Here is a 21,513-nt window from a genome sequence, read left to right on the forward strand (position 1 = left end):
CATGAGCAATTCCACATAAAAGTGAAAATGGATCCACCTTATGTTCACATGCATGTATAGTCAGTTAAAAGGTAAATGAAGAGAATAAAAATATTGTTGTGTTTAGAAACCACCAATGAGAACCACTGTAAAAAATTTCATCATGAAAGCCAATAGTTTGAAAAGTTATAGAAGTCTGAAAAAGAAGCTTTAGAATGAAAAGTACATAGACAGCCTTAGCTGTAGCCATATCCGTTCACCCTGGCCATAATTCAGCAGACCAGTACAGCCGCTCCCCGAGTTACAAACAAGTTACGGACCAACACTTGGTCCGTAACTCGAAGTGTTTGTAACTCGGATCCCATAGAGTTACATGGCGACTGCACTGTTCGTAAGCGCGGATCGCTGTTTGTAACTCGGATCTACATTTACGACCGCTTTGGTCGTAAGTGCGGATGGTCATAAATGGAGGTGGTCGTAACTTGGGGAGCGGCTGTAATACATATGAGTATGGGATTGCTCATATGTTCAGAGATGCATGCATACTTAAGTAGCTTGTGGAATTGAGGCCTCTGCTTATAAAACAGAATTTTGAATTAGTTTATAATTTAAACTCACTAAGGCATAAAGACATTTAATTTCTCTAAGCCTGTAAATGTCTACAGCGGATATGCTTTCTATTGCCTTGAGGCAAATAACTAAAGGAATTTTAATGGGGTTGCTCCTCTTCATTTTGCTTTGGTTGTGACCAATGACTGGCTTCCACAAGCTTCTCCATGCTTTTATTACCCTGCTCTTACCCAAGAACATGAATCAGGTAATGCTTACAAATAGTGTGTATATATACGGCTGTCTGCAGTTTGGCTCGGTTTCACACTTGTTTGAATTATGTCAGGTTCAGTGGAAAGTAGACTTGCTTATATAGTCTAGCGTGGTGAAGAATTGTTCCCTGTTGGAGATGCATCTTATAAACACACCTTAAGACACAATACACTGTCAGCAAATGTACTTGATGCCAATGGCAAACAAATTTGAGGAGATGAATATCATTTTAACTATATATACATGAGTAATTTGGCACATATAATTGTACTGACATAATTGTTGAAACTACATTGTTCCACTGATAGAAATGATTTCGTAGACAATATATCTCCATTGGGCTTTACTGAAAAGCTGTATATTCTTAGCACGCATTATTTTGTTTTTACTCCCCCTTTTTTCATACTTCGTAATTCTGTAGTCCAGTTAATAGAGGGATTGCCGTAGGCTGATATTGCCATTAACTGCTTTTCTTAACATCCTTCTCAGACTCTCAGAACACCATCACATGGTAAAGTGCCTGATGTCAGATCACATTACTTAATTATGCATTTTATAATTTCATATTTGAGAGTTCTCTCTTTAAATTCCTGTTTGTAGAAGCAAAGAAGGTCTGAATAAAGCCAAAGAAATTTTGACACGTCTTGGGGTAGAACCATCCCATGAAGACTGCATTGCTGTCCAGCACGTCTGTACAATTGTTACATTCCGTTCTGCTAATCTGGTGGCAAGTACTTTGGGTGCAATTCTAAATCAACTGCGTGATAATAAAGGAGTAACCAGGCTGCGTACCACGGTGGGTGTGGATGGTTCCCTTTACAAGATGCATCCACAGTAAGTCCTGCTGTTTCTGTAATTAACATTTGGCACCTGTTAGAATTCATCTTTTGCAAAGGTCAAATATGTAACGTGAGGCCAGCATCTTGACGTGTAGTCACAAATGACTGAACAGAAGCTACTTGTCTGCATATATAGAGAAAGAGGTAAACATCTCTGTCAACAAATGTTGTTGCCATTTACTGTAGAACTAGTTTGAGAGTTGAAAAGAGCTTAAAGAAAATAGGCATCTAACACTCATTGAAAGGGATTTGAGTTCCTTACTTCCTTAAGTGCCTTTGCAAGTTCCAACAGTAAAGAACAATTTATTTAATCAAAAATACAGTTAAACAAATATCCAAAGACTGTATTTGTGCCTATGGTCTGAGCTCTGAGGAGGAAACCCCAGTAATAGAATATTGTTCCCTATTTCCAGTTTAAAATGAATTGCTTTGAAAGTGACTTTGATAACTCCATTTCTTCAGACTTCCTCTTGCTTATGCTTGGAAGTTAGAAGGAAAAAATAGTCTCTGAATTTCCTTGTCCTTACAGAAACAGCTTGCTTATTTTTTGCCCTATTTTTTTAGCTGCATTTTTATAATGTATTAGTTTGGATTTATGTAAACTTCATAGAAGAGACAGTTATTTTTAATGGGTATGCAGAGTTATGATGTAACTTGTTTAGTCACTTGAACATACTCTAGTTATAACATTTGAACCAGTGACCAAGGTCTTGATCCTGTAGAAGCTTACATATTGAAGTCATTGGGGTAGAGATAAGTGTTTACAGATTCATGACTAAAACCAAAAAAATGATATAAGTAACTAAAGTGCAGGCTTGATTTCTTTAGTATCCTTCATGTACAGAGGCTAACATGTTTTTCATGCTGAAACAATAATCTGCTTTATAAATTAGTTAAAAATTAGTTTAAAATGGTTTCCATCTAGCCTGCAATACAGTTGCTGTCCCTCACTTAAATTTTGGTGTACACAAAAGGTGAAAGCCTGTACTACCTCTAACTACCAGTATCTAGCTGAAAAAGTTAATTACTTAAGATATTATGTTACTGCTTGAGAGCTGGAGCATATAGTATTAGGTACATTGTAGATGGACTATAAAGGACAAAGGTAAGTATTTTCTATAGAGAATTTTGGGGGAAACCCTAAGTTTCCCTCCATCTCCTAAAACTTTTTGTAGACGTTTTCCAGTTTGGTTTTGGTTTTTTTTACATTTTTTTTGTTCAGAATGAATTTTTTTTCCTGAACATTTTTGTTATGAATAAACACCATTATTTTGATCACTTGCACTAGCTGTCAGGTTTTTAATGTTTGCTGTTCATTCAGTCTGTTGTTTTTAGTTTATAAATTGATACTTTGAGCTTTTAAATTTATTTTTATGTTTTTCCCTTTAATATTTAAAAAAAAATCCAAACAAATGCAAGAATATTGTGATACCAGCTAAAGGGAATCTGCAGTAATAAGAGATGCTGTAGAAGCTCACACCAGATGGTGAGTCAGTTTGATATATCCTGTTAGGAGCATGATATTCTGAGAGGATTTTTTCCATGACTTTTGCTAGGATTTCCTGAATTCTGGAAAAAGTCTATCTATGAGCTGAATACTTTTCCACTCTACCATCATGTAATGATGATTCTTTTTACATGGAAAGGCATATTTCAGCTTGTGTGATAGGAGGGAAGCACTGCTCAAGGAGGGTTGGGGCTTGGTTGGAACACTTGCAATGAAAAACCCACTGTGTAGCAGAAAGCAGCGACTGACCAATTTCAAAGGCAGAAAAGCTAATATATATCCCATGTTCCCTTCATGTGTATAGCCAGCGATGACCAGTGCAGGTTTTTGAGCTGACCTGAGAGAGATTACTATTTTACAATTTTTTCTTCTTCACAGATACTCCAGGCGCTTGCACAAAACGACAAGGCGATTAGTTCCTGACTCAGATGTCCGATTTCTTCTGTCTGAGAGTGGCAGTGGAAAGGGTGCTGCAATGGTCACAGCAGTAGCATACAGGCTGTCTGAGCAGCACAGGCTGATAGATGAGACTCTGGCTGAATTCAAGCTTACTCATGAGCAGCTGTTGCAGGTTAAAAAAAGGATGCGAACAGAAATTGAAGCTGGGCTGAGGAAGAAAACTCATGAAACAGCAAAAGTAAAAATGCTGCCCACCTTTGTTCGCAGCACACCAGATGGAACAGGTAGTTTCATTATAATTGTTGCAAGAGGAGCATCGTAAAAATATAGCAGTATATAAAGAGCTGTCCTATCCATAGGGCATTCGGGGTGGCTGCCCTGCACTTTGGGGGACCTTGTGGCAGGTCATTTGTCCTATGAACAGGAGGGAGCTAGGAGATTGCAGGGATCACCGTCCTCCCCACTCACTGCAGCAACAGGATCCGGAGTGGCCCAGCAGCCTGCTCTGCTCTGCCCCAGTGCCCTGTCCCAGCCTGCTGAACTCTGCTTCACTGCAGCAGCCAGAAGTAAAGTATCTCAGGCTTGGGCGTTCCAGTTCCTGGTGTCGGGGCTGGGAGAGAGTTGTGGGGTGGGGCAAAGTAGGCAATGGGGCCACTCGGGCTCCTGCCGCTCTGGTGAATGTGAGGGGAAGGCAACCCCTGCTTCCACCTGGTTCCAGGCCCTGTAATCCCCTGGTTTGCATTGCTGAGGGAGGGGGCAAGAGAGCATAGTAGGGGTGGGGTGCAGGCAGAGCAGAGGCAGGGCTTGGGGAAGAGGTGGAGCAAGGGCAAAGGGGGGGAGGTGTTGTGTGTGTTTTTCTCTGGGACCTACACCTGGGGCACTGGTGGAGAGTTGCTCCAGGTTCCTGTGCCTCCTAGCGAAGGTCCTGAATCTGTACTTCCAGGCAAGCAGGATGCTGTGGTGCAAGAAAACCAAAAACATACACTTGGAGCTGAATTGCTAGTTGGTACTTTAAAGAATTGGATCTTGAGTAGCATTTATATTAACTACAAAAGTCTTAAACCACCAAAAAGAGGAAATTGAGGCTGTAATTCCTCTTTTAACATATCTTTTGCAAGTTAGAATTGTTGTTTGAGCCTATTCATAAATATAAATATAGCTCCCTTCATGCTCCACTGCTCTCCATTAGCTGAGAGTTTATAGGTAATTTTGCCTCATCTAGTACTTGGTTCAAAATCTGTAAGTTAGGGTATGTCTACACTACCGTGTTATTTTGAAATATCTAATTTCGAAATAACACGTATACACACAAAATGCATTTCGAAATAACGTTTTGCTATTTCGAAATAGCGCCTCCACACTGAGTGGACTCTGAATCGTATTTAAGGCTGGCCAGAACCAGTTCCAGCAGGGCACCAGGTCAGGACTTACTGTGTGGGGCTGTTGCCTGAGGCTATATGAGGTCTGTGCTTAAAGGGACTCCCCCCGCCCCCTCCCCAGACAGCCGGTTTTCAGCTTTCCCTGCTTGCGTGCCTACCTCGATGTGGGACAGCAAAGCATTTGTCTCTGTGTGCTCTGGCTGCGCTCACTTGGGACATGGAGCCAGAGCTGCCCCTGGGCACTCTGGTGCTTCTCTTGGATGCCTTGCTGCGAGCTTAGCCTCACTTCCTGCAGGCTGCCATCCGAGAGGTCATTGGGGGGCTGTCAGTGTCCAGGAGGCCCTGCGGGAGAGCTTCCATTCTGAGGAGCACTAAGAGCCTCCCTGGTCTGCCCCACTGGGAGCTTGTGCCTCATTCCTCCCTCACGCCTACCGCTTCCTAACCCCCCCTTCCTGCTGTCAAATAAAATACATGTAGTTTCATGAACACAAACTCTCTTTATTTAACAACTTGGGGGGAGGGAATGAAACTCTGGTGAGACTGGGGAAAGGAGGCAGGAGAGGGGAGAAGAGAGGGTGGGAGGAGGGAGCTGGAAGGGGAAAGCAAGGGGAAGAAAGTGGAGGGGAAGCTCAGGGTTGGGGGTCTCGCCAGACCAACTTGATTATCATGCAAATCTGCTCCTGAGTTCACATGTGGCCTTTGGTGGCCAGGCTGGCAGCTATCCTGCCATAGACGGCTCCATCTAGTGCGGAGATCATGGACGTTGGAGGTATGCCTGAATAAGGTCCATGATCTCCACTCTGGACCAGGAAGGCGTCCGCCTTCTCTGGGCCCTGGCAGGCTCCTGGGAGCTGGAAGACTGCTCCTGGGGAGCAGTGGAGGGCTGGCTGCCTGTGGCTTGCTGGCTTATGTTTTGTGGCCACTGGGTCTGGGGCAGTGACTGCTTGCTCTGGGCTGGCAGGCTTGGAGCTGGCACAGGCACTGTGGCCAGAGTCTACCCCTTTAAGGGCTCCAGGGAGGGGGGTAGAGAGAGAAGTGTTATTGGTTGAGGCTGGAGTGGCCACCAGAGCACCTGTGAAGGCTGGAGGCCCCCTATTTCGAAATAAGTGTCTACACAGCACTTATTTCGAAATAGCCAGGGCTTGACAAGCAGCAGCGAGCTCTGCTTGCCAGCTGCATGGTTTTGCATGCTGTGCATGTGCAGACCGTGCTGCGCATGCACTAATCGCGCTGCGGCGCTGTCCCGGGCTAAAATGTACTCGCCACGGGTGAGTAGATTACCCTAATTGACGAGCCCTGGAAATAGCTATTTCGAATTTGGCATTATTCCTCATAGAATGAGGTTTATAAATTCAAAATAAGCGCTCCACTATTTTGAATTTACTTCAAAATAGTGGTTTGGCTGTGTAGACGCTAGGAAAGTTATTTCGAAATAACTTGGCTGTGTAGACATACCCTTAGTGGGAGTGTTTCAGAGCGCTTTGAATTCAGTCCATGAACTGTGGCTAGTTCCATTCTCATTGGTCATAGATAGCAATTGATACTTCAACTAGAGATGTTAAATTTAGATTAATTGGCTAATCGAATAGTTGATGCAATTTGCATTGACTGTTCAATTAGTTGATAAGGGCCCCTCTGTATTTGAAGTATAGCAATAGCCCCAGGGCTGTTGCTACACTTCAAAGGTTAAAGCACAGTGGGGAGAGTAGGGTTACCAGGTGTTCGGTATTTTCACCTCCTGTTCGGTTAAAAAAAAAATCAGAAAATACCGGACACCTAAAATATCTGGTATTTTCTGATTTATTTTTTTTTTCCTGGCCAGGAGGCGAAAATACCAGACACCTGGCAACCCCCCGGCCTCTCCCGCCTCCCGCCCCCAGAGCCCATGCTTACCTGGTTCCGCAGGGAAGCTAAGTTCTGGCTTGAACAAAAACACAAAATGGCCGCTGGCAAAAAGCCTAAAGACCAAGGGGAAGCAATGCCTTCCCTGGGTCTTAGTGTTCAACTGCTCCCCTGTTCCTATCCCTATTCTAACTCTGCACTCACTCTGAAAGAAGCCATGCTGTTTTATTATTTATTTATGTATTACTTAATAAGTCTCGGAGTCCCTTTTTTTTCCCTCAACAACTTTGGCCTCCTCCCCCTTTTTTTTTTTCCCCTCGAGATAATTTTTTCCCCGGTGGGGTGTTTTTTTGTTTTTTGTTTGGAGGGTGGTGAGGGGGGGAAGGTGTTCGGTATTTTTGGTTCAACCATCTGGCAACCATAGGGGAGAGGGCTTGTGGGAGAATCAAGTAGTCCCCCACTGGCTCCATGCTCTCCAGGGCATTCCAAAGCGGCAGCGCCTCATGGAGACCAGAGTCAGCAGGGGAGTCTCCAGCTGTCCCCGGGTTCCGCCAGGCGCTGCCACTTTGAAGCACACCCTCTTCTCCCCTCCTCTCCCTTCTCCCCCCCGCTCCCCCCCCCCCCCCGCTAGCTCTTTCTGATAGAGGCAGCAAAGGAGAGGAAGCGACTAGTCATTCACATCTCTAACCTCAGCCAGTGGAGGCAGTGCTGTGCTTTCTCTAGCTATCCATAGGCACTAGAGGTGGAATGGCCACCTTTTTTTTCCCTCTCTCTTCTACATATGCAGCGTAAGACTACACTCTGCAGTTGGTGAAGCAGGAACATAGCACCATCTCCTGGCTTCCTGGAGAATTCTTCACTTTTTAAAGAGTGTATAGTTCAGCACGTGCAGGTTTTCAACAAGTAGGGAAAAGGCTTAGAATAGTCATGAAGAACCTTTAAAGCCTTCAGACTATTGAGAGAACTTCCAGAGCCTTATGCCAAAATGCCTGCTCAGAAAATGAAAAATGGACATCTGCTTTTGCTTTATTTCTGTGTTCCTAAAATGTATAAATACTTTGTTACAGAGAATGGAGATTTTCTGGCTCTCGATCTTGGAGGAACAAACTTCAGAGTTTTGCTTGTGAAGATCCGTAGTGGTAAAAAGAGAACAGTTGAAATGCACAATAAAATATATGCTATTCCTATAGAAGTCATGCTGGGTACTGGAGAAGAAGTGAGCATTTCTATTTTTTTCCTGCATTATCTCTGATTTTTAAAGAATATATAAACAGATATATATTTAAATAAATATGACTAATTGTAATGATGTTTATATATTTCTTTTTAAAGCTATTTGATCACATTGTTACCTGTATCTCAGACTTCCTGGATTACATGGGAATAAAAGGCGCACGACTTCCCCTTGGCTTTACATTTTCCTTCCCTTGCAAGCAGACCAGTTTAGATGCTGTAAGTTTTTTATAATATCTTTGTTTCTTTTGAATCTGTCCATTAGTATTTCTTGTGGATCTGATTCTCCAACCTTGCACAGGCTACATTATACTTACTCATATGAGTAGTTCTTTTAAAATTTGCAATAGAAATGCTTGTGTGTATAAGTCTGTGGAAAGGGTTGTAGAATTATCTGCCCCAAATTTAATATTGACTTCTAGAAGGGTGACATTCTTTTCAATACTGTTTTAGAAAGATGGCTTTCTCTACCACATTTTTATCTAGAATTTCAATGTCTAGGATATGTGGTTACATTCTGGGCAGTAGCAGTCTTTCCCAGCAGTGTGATTTTTTTTTTTATTTTTTCTATGACCAAGGCTTTAGCATCTTCCAAGAGCAAAGGCTCTTTTCTTTGGGACAATGACATCCTCCGTTTTCATTTTTTGTCATGCTTTTTCAGTGTTGAGTAGAATATGGAATGATTTGATCAGCAGATTGCATTTTAATTCTGGAGGTTTTTTTAATTCAAATAGAATATGTTGCTTTAGTCCAAATTAAAAGTTGACACAAATTTTGAAGAAGCAAAGAAAGCTTCTATCTAAATGTAGCTTCATAATAAAATATATAAAATTTGGAGCAAGTGGAAAAATATATAAAACATTCCATGTTGAAAATAAGAGGAATCTCATATGTAAAGGAGTGTGCCAATAATGGTGCTCTGTGACACATTTTGGATCTTTGAGACTTTTCACTAGCAAGTGCCTAGGTGAGTATCTGTCAAGTAGGCATTTTTAATGTTAAAAGCAAAGCCATAACATGATGAATGTTGCCTAGAAACTAAGGTTGGGGGTGCATCACCTGCAATATCAGGGAATAGAATTTATCACCTTCAGTTTGAAAAACTCCTTGCCGCTTTTTTAGTTTGAAAAATTGTTCTCTTACCAAACTACTTAAAAGAGCTGCTCCAGCCAGGGGAGAGAACCTGGGCACGACTGAAATACGTAGTATATGCTGTTCAGTAGAGGGTTGTGGTACATTTCTATATGTGTGTTGTATTTTCCTGGCGAACACTGGAGATCTTCTTCTTTCAGAGCGCCGTATCTGTGTTTTACCAGTGTACTATCCAAAAACTGGGTTCCATTTGCAAGAGTTATGGTCATGTCTGTGAGATCACCATCAGCATATAATGTGGCATCAGGGTTAGAATGTACAATCTTTCACAGTGGAACAGTGTTTATCCCCCAGGTTTAACTGCAGTTTTTAACAGAGATGTTCATTTTGTGCTTTTATGTATGTGTATGTATTTAGTCTTTTAAACCTGTGTGTTTCAGAATGTTTTTTTAATAACTCTCTCATATTCTAATGAATGGCATACTCAGAAACTTAGTAATTATGCCTTTTTTTCTTTCTTTTAGGGTATCCTCCTCAACTGGACCAAAGGCTTTAAAGCTACAGAATGTGAAGGAGAGGATGTAGTGTATTTGCTTAGGGAAGGAATTAAAAGGAGAGAGGTGACATTTCAATATTTCATTATTTTCTTGAATGAATCTGTTAACTTGATTTTTGTGTGATGGAATTCGTATGTCTTTGGTATTCTGTCATTGATTAATTCAGAAGCACTTTGGCTGTTTTTATTTGTACAAATGGTGTATATCTTACAAAGGAGGTAGGAAATATGCAAAAGGATTGTAACCAAAGAAAGCCACTTGCTTTTCTATGCTTTGTTGCTTTGTGGGGCTAGTGTCTGTGACAGGGATTGGCAACCTATGGCTCTCAAGTCAAATATGGCTCACATAGGAGCCAAATATGGCTCTCAGCTTGAGCTCTGCTCCCCGCCCCCCCTGCAATGAGGCGCCCGTGCTGACTTTCTACCCCTCTCCCCAAGATTGGAGCCAATGCCAGATTCCTGTAGGGAAGGGCTGTCACTCCAGCCTTGCACATTTCCTCCTCCCCGCACAATAATGGAACCAGTGCTGGCTTCCTATGGAGAAAGCCCCGAGCCTTGCTGCATGATTAGAGAAGCATAGCCACAAACAGCTCTGCACTCTCCTCCTCCCCCAGCTGGGAAACAGCAGCGCACAGATGCGCTGCATGGAGGCTTTTCCTTCTGCTCCATTGGCCAGAATCCATCCAGTGGAGCAGCGGGAAGCCATGCCTGGGACAGGGAGCCTGAGAGCAGCGCAGGGCGCAAAAGCTAGTAAGTGCTGCCCAGACCCTGCACCCCCAGCCCGCTCCTGCACCCTCTCCCCGGCCAAAGACCTATTCCCAGCCTACTCCTGCCCCCTCCCCCTGGCCAAACCACTACCCCCAGCCCGCTCCTGCATCTCCCCCCTTGCCAAAGACCTACCACCAGCCTGCTCCTGCCCCCTTCCCCTTGGCCAGACACACTTCTCCCAGCCTGCTCTTGTACTCTTTCTCCCACCCATATCCTCCACCCCATCCATATCCCAATTCCACTCAATGGCAACTCTGTCCCCACACACTAGACCCCTTATTTTTTGCCCTATCCCAGAGCCTAGGGGGCCCTACAAAGTCCACTGACCCTGGAACCCCAGAAGGGTTAATCTGACCTGAGGCCTTGATCCTCAATCCTCCCTCTCCCACACCACCCTGCCATGGAGCTGGAGTGCCAGGGAAATGAGATGTCTCAGTTGGGGGTTACATTAGTGAGGACTGGGGGTTTTTTGGACGGGGTGTGTGGAGTGGTTTGGTTTTTTTGCTTCTCACTTGTGTGGTCCCCAACTTATTTTTCTGTAGGTTATTAGCCAATGACCCAAAACAGGTCCTCCACCTCTGCCATAAATAGACAGATATAATATTTTACTTTATTTAAATTTTGTGTTGGATATAATATTTTACTTTATTTAAAATGAAGTTTGGTAAACTAACATGAGAAAGTGAAAGTGCCCAGCTCCCATTTGGCTGCAGTGTCCTGTCCTCAGCCCTGATCCTGGGACAGGCCCTGTCGTCTGGCCCCCATGCAGTGCAGGAAGGGCTGGTGGCAGCAGCTCCCCTCCTGCTGCAGCATGGGTGGGAGGGGAGGCTGTGATCTGGTTGTGGTGATCCTGGCCTGGCCCCTCATCCAGCTACTGCTGCCTGGGTGCAGCAGCCCAGCCCTGGGCAGGTAAGGTAATCCGGCCCCCACTCCAGCGCCCTGCCCTGCCTCCTGCACCTCCCACACACCCCAGTCCTCTGTCCCAAGTCCCTCATACAATCCATCCCTGACTCCTGCACCCCCACATCCACAAACTGCACCCCCAGCAGCAGCAAAAGTCCAATTAAATGAAGCCTGTGAGTACAATGTTTCATTCATGCTGCTATTAATCATCATGTCAATGATCTGTAATACTAAGTTGTATATTTTCAGGCATGCAAAAGGGTATTCTTGTATACTGGGTCTTTGTTGACCACTTGTTCTGAATTTTGAAGTAGTTTGGCTCTTTGGCTTGAAAAGGTTGCCAGCTGACCACTGGTCTATGAAGTCCAGTTGGTATGTAGGAGCTGTGAGGAGATGGAGCATGCTCAGCACAGATGGATCTTCAGGAAATTTATCTACCAAACTTTAACACATTTCTACTGAGCATGTGTGAACTGACATTTTTTAGAAGCTTGTAATTTGGCCAAATTTAGTTGAGTTTTCATGGTGATGAAGAGGCATGTACCTGACACATTTTAAGTTCCTGCTCCAAAGAAAGTAAGGACTAGAGTTTCTTAACAGAATTCTTGTAAGATTTTTTTTTTTAAATAACTTATGTTCCCCAAGTGTATTCTTGGAAATGGCAGAACTTTTCTAGGCAAAATTTTCTGGAACAGTTCAGCAAGAGGCAACCAGCAGAGTTGGAAAGTTCTTCTTCGAGTGATTACTCATGTGCATTCCAATATAGGTGTGCGCACACGCAACGTGCACACTCCATTGGAAGTTTTTCCCTCAGCAGTACCCTTAGGGCCAGCAGGGAGCCCCCTGCAGTGTCGCTGGTATACCGGTCCGTATATACCCCTACTGGCCCTCTCAACCACTCAGTTCCTTCTTACTGCCGTGACTTGACGGTCATTGGAACAACCCTCAGCTCCTGAATGTGATCATTGTCGTCATTGTTCTTCTTCAATCTTCAGTTAATCTTCAGCTAAGTGTCTGCAATTTAAGTTAAAGACTTTTTTGTTGTTTTCTGTTGATTGCTTGGCCCACAAGGCTTTAAGCCCTGCAAAAAGTGCAATAGGCCTATGCCCTGCGGTGACCCGCACTCGTCGTGCTTAAAGTGTCTGGGAGAAACACACCTCACAGAAGCCTGTAAAATCTGTAAGGCGTTCAAGCCAAGGACAAAACATGAGAGGGAGTCGCACCTTAAGATCCTCCTCATGAAAGCGGCTCTCCGACCAGTACCGGCCTCGGTGCATGATGGTTCCATGCACCGTGCCTCTCTGGTACCGCAGGGACCCCGGCACCACTCTCAATCGCCGGCGCCTCAGAAGAAGAGGCTTGATCATTGTCTTTGGTCCACCCTCTCTGGGGCACCTGGTGCTGGCCACTGTTGGCAGACAGGATACTGAGCTAGATGGACCTTTGGTCTGACCCAGTACGGCCGTTCTTATGTAGGGGCCCCCTAACAAGCCCCCAGGGCCCTGTCGGGGTTTTGGTGGGACCCTCGAGGGCATCTTACTAGTCTTCTCTCTACTTTTCCAGGACTGTTCATCCCATTTCCTCCAGGCCTGGCGGTCTGTTACGTCAGACTGATGGGTGCTGGAAATAGTGGAGAGGGGTTATGTAATCCCTTTCCACTCTCCCCCTCCTTCCCAACTCCCTACCCCGTCCCTTTTCAGGGACCCCTCTCACAAGCCTCTGCTACAGGAGGAAGTAAGTCATCGCCTCACTCTAAAGGGCAGTGGAATGTGTTCCCCCCTGAGTTTTGGAACGGGATTCTATTCCTGTTACTTTCTGGTTCCAAAGGCAAAAGGGGGCCTTTATCCCAATCTGGACCTCAGAGATCTAAATTCCTTCATCGTCAAGACAAAATTCAAAATGGTGACTCTGGCGTCCATTATCGCTTCCTTAGCCCCTGGAGACTGGTACGCTGCCCTTGACTTAAAAGATGCTTACTTTCACATTTCAGTTACCTTCCGCCATCGAAGGTTCCTACAGTTTACCATGGGCCCGACCATTACCAATTCACGGCCCTCCCCTTTGGTATTTCTATGGCCCCTTGGGTCTTCACTAAATCCATCGCAGTGGTGGCTGCCAACTTCAGAAAAAGAGGTGTCCATGTGTTCCCCTACCTAGATGATTGGCTCCTGAGGGGGGAGTCAGAGACTCAGGTGAGAGCCCACATCACCACAGCCCACAAACTCTTCGAAGACTTAGGCCTTCTGTTGAATCTGGACAAATCGACCCTGACTCCTACCCAGATAATAGAATTTGTGGGCACCACCCTAGATTCCCTGGCACAGAGAGCCTCTCTGTCCAGCTCCCCTTTTCTCACAATACAGACAGTGGCCAGGGTGCTCCAGAACTTTCCGGTGACCACTGTCCACACATGCATGCGTCTATGGGCCTCATTGCCACCTGAACTTATGTAGCGCAGCACGCCAGACTGCGCATGCGCCCGCTACAGATATGGCTATTGCAAGTCCACAATCCGGTCGTCCACTCTTGGGACAGGGTGCTGACAGTCCCCGCCCCCGTCCTCCTTGCATTGAAATGGTGGACCCACCGGGCAGAGGTGTGTGCGGGGGTTCCATTCTCCAGACCAGTGCCGTCCATCCAACTGGTCACGGACGCGTCAGACATGGGCTTGGGAGCTCACCTAGGAGACTTCCACAGGCAAGGTATGTGGTCTACGGACAAAACCTCCCTGCATATTAATGTCACGCACACACCTATATTGGAATGGACATGAGCAACACATCTCAAAGAATCACAGTTACGAGGTAAGTAACCGTTCTTTTCAACCTGGTTTAAGGTTGGAAAAGGTATAAACAGTTGAAATGAGGGTCATATAATGGAAACTTTAGAGCAACATTCACAATATGACTGCCTATAACACGTGTATGTGTGAGAGAGAACGGTGAATGTTATCTTATTCCTATAAGAAGTACATATCCTAACCTGTACTGGTATTCCTACTGCAAGGAAGTAGTATATTGTACAGCTCCAGCAAATTATACCAATAAGTCAAAATACCTGCATGCAAATTACATTGTGCTATTTTGGTTTTTTTAACTCATTTAAGAATTGAATGTTAAGTTAATATTTTTATCCATTTATTCACTTGACACATTTTAGACAGTTGATTAATTCCTTGCAATCTAACAAACGTTGCAATGCTTTTTCTGTAGCATTATATTTTTTTCTTCAAAGGAGTTTGACTTGGACGTGGTGGCAGTGGTGAATGATACAGTTGGCACTATGATGACTTGTGCATATGAAGATCCGAATTGTGAAATAGGACTCATTGTGGGTAGGTATTTAATGACTTTTTTTTAAATTTCAACTGTAATATAGCCTTATAAACAAATAGTTTTATGCAATTAAGACTTAGGAATGTAAGTGTCTAGTCAACTAATAACTTGACTAGTTGCTCCCTCCCACCCTTTTGCTGCCTCTAGCAGACAGAGGCAGAAAGATGTGGGGAGCAGGAGCCAATGCTGGGGGGAGCCGGCTTAAAACCCAGTTTCCCCCAGCACTTTCTCTGTGGGGTGAGAGCAGGGGTGCAGTGGGGAACTGGCAGCTCTTCCACCTTTGAAATGTAGCAAGAGCCAGGCTTCCTGTGAAAAGTGTAATCTGAATCCATTCTATAATTTTAAAATCTAGATTTGAATTAGGGATTTTTTTGGTCATTAGAAATATTAACTAATAGATACGAACCAACCTATGATGACTATAATTTGAAAACCAATCTGTTACACAACATTAATGCCATTAGGGTTGGAGCTATGGCCAGGAGCTGTGGCTGCTCCAGTAGCCGGGGGGCTTTCTTCAGCGACCCAGGCCGGGGGAAGAGAGGGGATTGTTCTGGTGGCCCACGCCAGGGGCCGCTCGGGCGGCCCGAGCTGCGTGGCAACAGGGCTCCTTTGGTGGCCAGGATCTGCTCTGGTGGCCCAGGCCACATGGCAGTGGGAGGAGGCTGCTTTGGTGGGTGGGGCCGTGTAGGAGCCGGGGGCTGCTTCAGCGGCCCAGGCTCAGAGGCTGTTCCGGCAGGCCCCATGGCAGCAGGGGAGTTGCTCGAGCAACCTGGGCCCTGGGGGGTGCTGCTCCAGTGGCCTGGGCTGCATGGTAGCTGGGGAGATGTCCCAGCAGCCATGGCTGCGTGGTGGTGGGAGGGGTTTGCTCTGGTGTCTGGGGGCTGTTTCAGTGGCCCAGGCCACGTGGCAGTGGAAGGGAGCTACTCCGGTGGTCTGGGCCATATGGAGGATCTGCTCCGGTGGCCAGGAGCTTCTCTGGCAACTTGGGCTGCATGGCGGTGGGACTACTCTGGTGTCCGGGGGCTGCTCTGGTGCCCTGGGCCACGTGGCGGTGGGAAGGATCTGTTCCGGTGCCGGGGACTGCTCTGGCAGCCGGGGGACCATGTGGCAGGGGGGCTGCTCTGCGAGACCAGGTCTCATAGTGGGGAGGGGGACTGCTCTGGTGGCCAGGGGGAGGGGGGTGCTGCTTTGGCAGGCAAAAAAGAGCCCATAAAAGTTTCTAATGCTTATTCTAGTATATTTACAAAATAATTTGTTTTTTCACGTGTTTAGGGACTGGCAGCAATGCATGTTACATGGAGGAAATGAGAAATATAGAGATGGTTGAGGGAGATCAAGGACGAATGTGTGTGAACATGGAATGGGGTGCATTTGGAGACAATGGATGCCTGGACGACATCAGGACCACTTATGACAAAGCTGTTGATGATTATTCATTAAATGCTGGAAAACAAAGGTATTTAAATATGGAATAAAAGCAAGAAATATGATGCAAAATTTATGGAATACTAATGTGCTTGGAATAAGTGATGTTGCTTTCAGCTGGTGTTAAAAGGTACTGTAATAAGATCTGTTTTTGTTAGAAAATGGAAGGATTACGAGGATATAATAGTTTGTGCTGTGACCTTCCTTGTTCCTGGTTTCCCAGATGGATGACTTTCTCTATCTGACAGGTTAAGTGGTTGCAGTCTTTTCTTCAGTGTGAACTCTGTTGGTCAACCATGCCTTTGTCACATCAGGGTCTTAAACTGCACTGCACTGTGCTTGGCACTACCGTCTCACGTCCACCTGGAAATTTCAGCTAGTAGAATGAAGCTGTCTGCTTTTTAAGGTGGGATGAGCTGTGATGTGCCTAGAACATTGGCTCAGACCTCTATACTGGCCTTTTATTTGTGACAAGTTAATTTGAAGGTTTTGCTAAGAGCTTGGAAGTGGGAGTATGAATGAGCATTCTTTGAAACTCTTAGTTCATGTTAGCACAGTGAGTTAGTGTGTGGAAAGCTAGTGTGTTACAGATTCATGCTGCAGTTTATTGTGCACTAACTTGCTGTGTGTACAAGCCATCACACAAATATACAGTAATATGTATAGTATGACTGAAGTGTAAAAACACATGAGGAATACAGGGAACGTGTCAGAGTATTTGAGATGCTCCTAAATGTGACAGTAGAATTTGAAGGCCCTAAAGAATCAGGGCACTGAGGGAGCTGAGAGATGTTTTCTTTGCAGTGGCAGCAAAGAGAGTATGGAACAAGTGGTCAGAGGGGTATATAATTCAAAGGGTACATGAGAGAGAGAGAGAGAGAGACCATTTATAGGGTACAAGGCTGTTAATGGATTATATGGCTCCCATGCAATGTTATGCTGTACCTAGGTTGGATAGGCGAGCCAGTAAAATCTCACATTTGTACAAAGGATCAAGACAGACACTATAATTTAGTGAATTATTGATTAAACAAAAATAAAAGCGGAATGTATCTTGCAATGAATTGATAGATGCGGAGTCTGAAGCACTGTGTATAACTCTGGTCACCCATGTTAAAAAAAGATAAATTCAGACTAGAACAGATGTGGAGAAGGGCTGCTAGGATGATTGTGGCAATAGGAGAGTCTGTCCTGCAAGAGGAGACTGGGAGTAACATGTATAAAGTAAATGAAATTGTGGTTGTTGCACAGGTAAACATACCTGTGCTAATCTAGCTAGCATAGGTAATGGTCATAGCAAAGACTTGGTGGCACAGGCTTCTGCATGGATTAACGATCCAACTGCATATCCAGAGTCCCCACTGGACTTGTGTTATGGTGACTAACACATGCTGAAGTCTGTGCTGCCATGTCTTCCTGGGTGTAAATGATAGTTTTAACTGCATCAAATTTTAGTGGTTACACAACTATTCAATAGTCCCTGGGGGCGGCAGGGCTGGCAGCCAGTGCGCTCCAGCCCCACTCCTGGAGACCCCTGTGCCACCCCATACTTCTGCCTCTGTATGAGAGGCAGCAGCACATGACGGCAGGCAGGAGTTGGTCGGGGAGGGGGGTCAGTTTAAAAACTGGCTTCCTGTGTAGACTGGCTCTGCCTTCTGCCCTGCACTGCTTCCTCTGATATAGAGGCAGCAGCGCAGATTGGCAGCAGCCCCTGCCCACAGGGGGTCCAAGCTCCCTGCAGACAGAAGCCACTCGGAATTCCATGGAGTAGCCTCTGTCTGCAGGGAGCTCAGACCCCACACAGATAGGGACTGCTGCCATGGAGCAGCCTCTGTCTGGCAGGCCCAGGCTCACAGTGGACAGAGGCTACTCCATGGGATGCGGAGCAGCCTCTGTCTATGGGGAGCTCAGCCCCTCGGCGGACGGAGGCTGCTCCGCGACAGCCTCCATTGCCCGACCCCCTGCACTGCTTCCTTTGTCAGAGGCAGCAGTGTGGGGATGAGGGTAGTGACTCTTGCATGTCCACCCCTGCCTTTGTAGGAGGCAACAGGGGGTGGGGAGACGGCATGGGCGGAGAGCTAGTTTAAAAGCAGACTCCTCACACGTATTGGCTCCCGCTTGCTCCCCTCACTCTCCGCACTGCTGCCTCTGTATCAGCAGTGCTCCCCACCCTCTGCTGCCTCCAATCCAGCATGTAATTGACAGGATTAACCAATAAGCCTAGGTATTACATGTTGACATCCCTAGAGAAGATATGATTGCTTTCTGTAAATATACAAAGGGCTTGGGGGTAAACACCAAGGAGGGAGAAAAGCTACTTAAAAGCTCAACGTTAACGCAAAAAAAATGGGTAGAAACTGATCATTTACAAATGTAAGCTGGAAATTAGAAGATGGTGTCGAATGATCGAAAGAATGAGGTTCTGGAACAGCTTTCCAGTAGGACAAGTGTGTGTGGGGGGGGCAAATAACCTAGCTAATTCTGGGGCAGACCTTCATACATTTATGAATAGGATTATATGATAGCAGGGGAGTGACCTTGATGACCCAGAAGTCCTGTCCACTTTTATGTCTTATGTTCCTATGTTTAGTTTAATTATTAAAATAATACTTAATCCTGAATTAGTAAACGTACATTTATAAATATTTATCGATGTCCATAAGCTGAGTACTTTATCAGTGAAAAGGATAGTACAAATTGAGAGATGTATCAGAACCCTGCTTTTAAAAAGCTTATTTATATGAGACCTCAGTACTGCTTTGTCTCCGTTACTGTATCACTGCCGAGAAATGGAAATTGATCAATGGCTTCTGTGTTTGTGTTTGAGCAGAGTGTGAGTTAGCAAAATTCTAACAAATGAGTGTAGTAACTCCTTGCTTAACATTATAGTTATGTTCCTGAAAATACTACTTTAAGTGAACTGATGTTAAGCAAATCCAGTTTCTTCATATGCATTAATATTAATGGGGCGGGAGAGTTAGGTTCCAGGGAAATTTTTTTCAACAGACAAAAAGCAGTATAACCAAATGCAGTATAAGCTTTAAAAATTGTAAACAATATAGTACTGTACATAGCAATGATGGTTGTGAAATTGGTTTGGGTGGTGAAATTAGACTGTAGTATATTTCCCAGGGAATATAATCATGCTACTAAACTGAACATGATGTTGAATCCACACAATCCTGCGGGAGTGCATCACTTTCTCCTCCAGATGGTGCATACATGGCTGAACAGTGCCAGTGAGTATATGTGAGAGATGCACACGTGTTCTGAGTGTGTGTGCGTGCATGTTAGAGAAAGAGAGAGAGACCGAGAGAGAGAGAGAGAGATCAACCTGCATGTCCCCTTAAGTACACTGACTCCACTTCTGAACTGCAGCTGCCCAGCTGAATACCTCACAGGGAACTTAGGGGACCTGATGGGGGACTGTCAGCCCACCCTGGTTCCAAACCCCAAGAAAGACCGGTTGCTTTTCCAAAAATCCTGTAAGTAGTGGACAAAGCAGGCAGCCAGACAACCTTAGAAAGGAGCATTGCACAACTTTAAATAATCATGTTCTCTAATAGATAACCTAGTCTTGGTTAACATTAATACATTGCTTAAGTGAAGAGTTACTGTAATTGTCAAATAAGTTAAACATTTGAGAATAATGTTAGCAATTCAGTGAGAGCTAGCAGGAATTGCAGTACTCAAATCTGGATGCAAAATTGACAATCAGTTACAGGAGCTGGGCAAAGAGGGTTGGTAAGCATATGTTCTAAACGTAGTAGCCCAGCGTCTGTGAGTCTGTAACGCCGAAATGCTGGCTGTTCCCTCTGGGTGGCTCGTGCTGCATGGGGGCTTGCACCAAATGGCCACTTGCACCTCTTGCACCCCTGTAGCGGCATGGCTGAGCGGCGCAGAAGTCAGCCGAGTGCCACGGTGGGAGGGGAAGCGGGGCGGGGCGGAGACGTGCGGTGTGACAGCAGCTCCAGGCCCTGCCCCCTGGCCGTGAACATCATCACCCCGCCCCCCCTTTGCCTCCCGCCATGGCGCTCGGCTGACTTCTGCGCCGCTCAGCCAGGCCACCGCGTGGGAGCAACCAGCGCAAGCAACCGTTTGGGCTCCACGCCCCCCATGCAGCACGGGAAGTGCGTAGCCCAAATGGCCATTTGGGCTCTGCGGTACCCCGAGTGAGATGCAGGAGGAGGAGGAGAAGTGGAGAGAGAGGCAGGAGGCGGAGGAGAGCTGAGCGGGGGGGGGGGAGGAAGCAGGAGGAGGAGGAGAGAGAGAGAGAGAGATGGAGTGAGAGACTGGAGGCTCAGGAGAGAAGACCGATGTGGAGGAGAGACCTGAAAATCCCGTCTTATGATGGACTACTTGGCTAGTGTTCTAATAATACACAATAATTGTGTTTGTACACCTTTCATCTCAAGAACCTATCATGATTTGAATACACCTAATTACACTTCACAACACCCCTGGCGGTAAATAAAATACCGGTCTGGGTCTGTGTATCCAAAAGAAGGGGGATCTAATTTAATATAAAAGAGCTTCCTCAGAAAATTCAGTTATTCCTTTTCAAGGTGTGTGTCAACTGTTTATTGTAAACATCTATAATATTAAAAACCTAGTTTGCCACAGATTCTCAATTTTTTTCCTGGGCATGATCTCAGGAACTTGATAAGAATTATCAGGAGTTATAATGACATGGATAAAATAGAACAAAATGCATTTTCCATAATCTTTAGTGTAAGAGGCACATCCCAACATGCAATGGTGGGTCAAAATGTGTGTGTGTGTGTGTGTGTGTGTGGTGTAAATTCAATGATTTGTTATACATCTGGACATGTGCAACCAGACACTAAAATAAAATCTTCAGTGATAACAATAAACAGCCCTACTCACTGTACTGATGAAGTTATTAATAATTAAACAAAGAAGTAATGATCTGTACTCCTGGAGATACTCATGAACATATAATATGACTTTTATCACTATTCATGGGCTTACTTTTTTCAGTGTGCTACCCAATATGTTTATGCTCTTTTAGAAATGCTCTATGAAAAAAGTCAATTGCTCCAGGGACTAAAACTCAGCTCTAAACACAGAGCCTGTGTCTAGATTACATCCCTCTTTCAACAGAGGGATGTAAATTAGGCACATCAAAAGTGCAAATGAAGCGGGGATTTGAATTTCCCACGCTTCATTTGCATAATTGCATCATGGCACTTTTTCGAAAAAGCGCCATTTTGAAAGTAAAACCGTGGTCTAAATGCGGTTCTTCGAAAATGGAAAGCTTTTTTGAAAGATCCGGTAAACCTCGGGTTTTCGAAAGAACTGCGTCTAGACCGTGGTTTTACTTTTGAAATGGCGATTTTTGGAAAAAGCGCTGTGACGTGATTATGCAAACGAAGCGTGGGAAATTCAAATCCCTGCTTCATTTGCACTT

At 45.1% G+C, this 21,513-nt stretch overlaps 1 protein-coding gene across 1 annotated transcript in view; it reads left to right on the forward strand.

Annotated features, from left to right (window-relative positions):
* Positions 1 to 21,513, forward strand: part of HK1 (hexokinase 1) — a 95,933-nt gene that overhangs the window by 63,270 nt on the left and 11,150 nt on the right. The window contains exons 9-15 of the mRNA XM_006121526.4: positions 1,402 to 1,635; positions 3,526 to 3,830; positions 7,835 to 7,983; positions 8,100 to 8,219; positions 9,617 to 9,712; positions 14,554 to 14,653; positions 15,930 to 16,113. Coding sequence (XP_006121588.3) covers positions 1,402 to 1,635; positions 3,526 to 3,830; positions 7,835 to 7,983; positions 8,100 to 8,219; positions 9,617 to 9,712; positions 14,554 to 14,653; positions 15,930 to 16,113 — 1,188 coding nt within the window. The remainder of the gene's footprint in view (positions 1 to 1,401; positions 1,636 to 3,525; positions 3,831 to 7,834; positions 7,984 to 8,099; positions 8,220 to 9,616; positions 9,713 to 14,553; positions 14,654 to 15,929; positions 16,114 to 21,513) is intronic.

This window comes from Pelodiscus sinensis, chromosome 8 (genome assembly GCF_052426305.1).
Source record: "Pelodiscus sinensis isolate ZL-2025 chromosome 8, ASM5242630v1, whole genome shotgun sequence".
Lineage (NCBI taxonomy): Eukaryota > Metazoa > Chordata > Testudines > Trionychidae > Pelodiscus > Pelodiscus sinensis.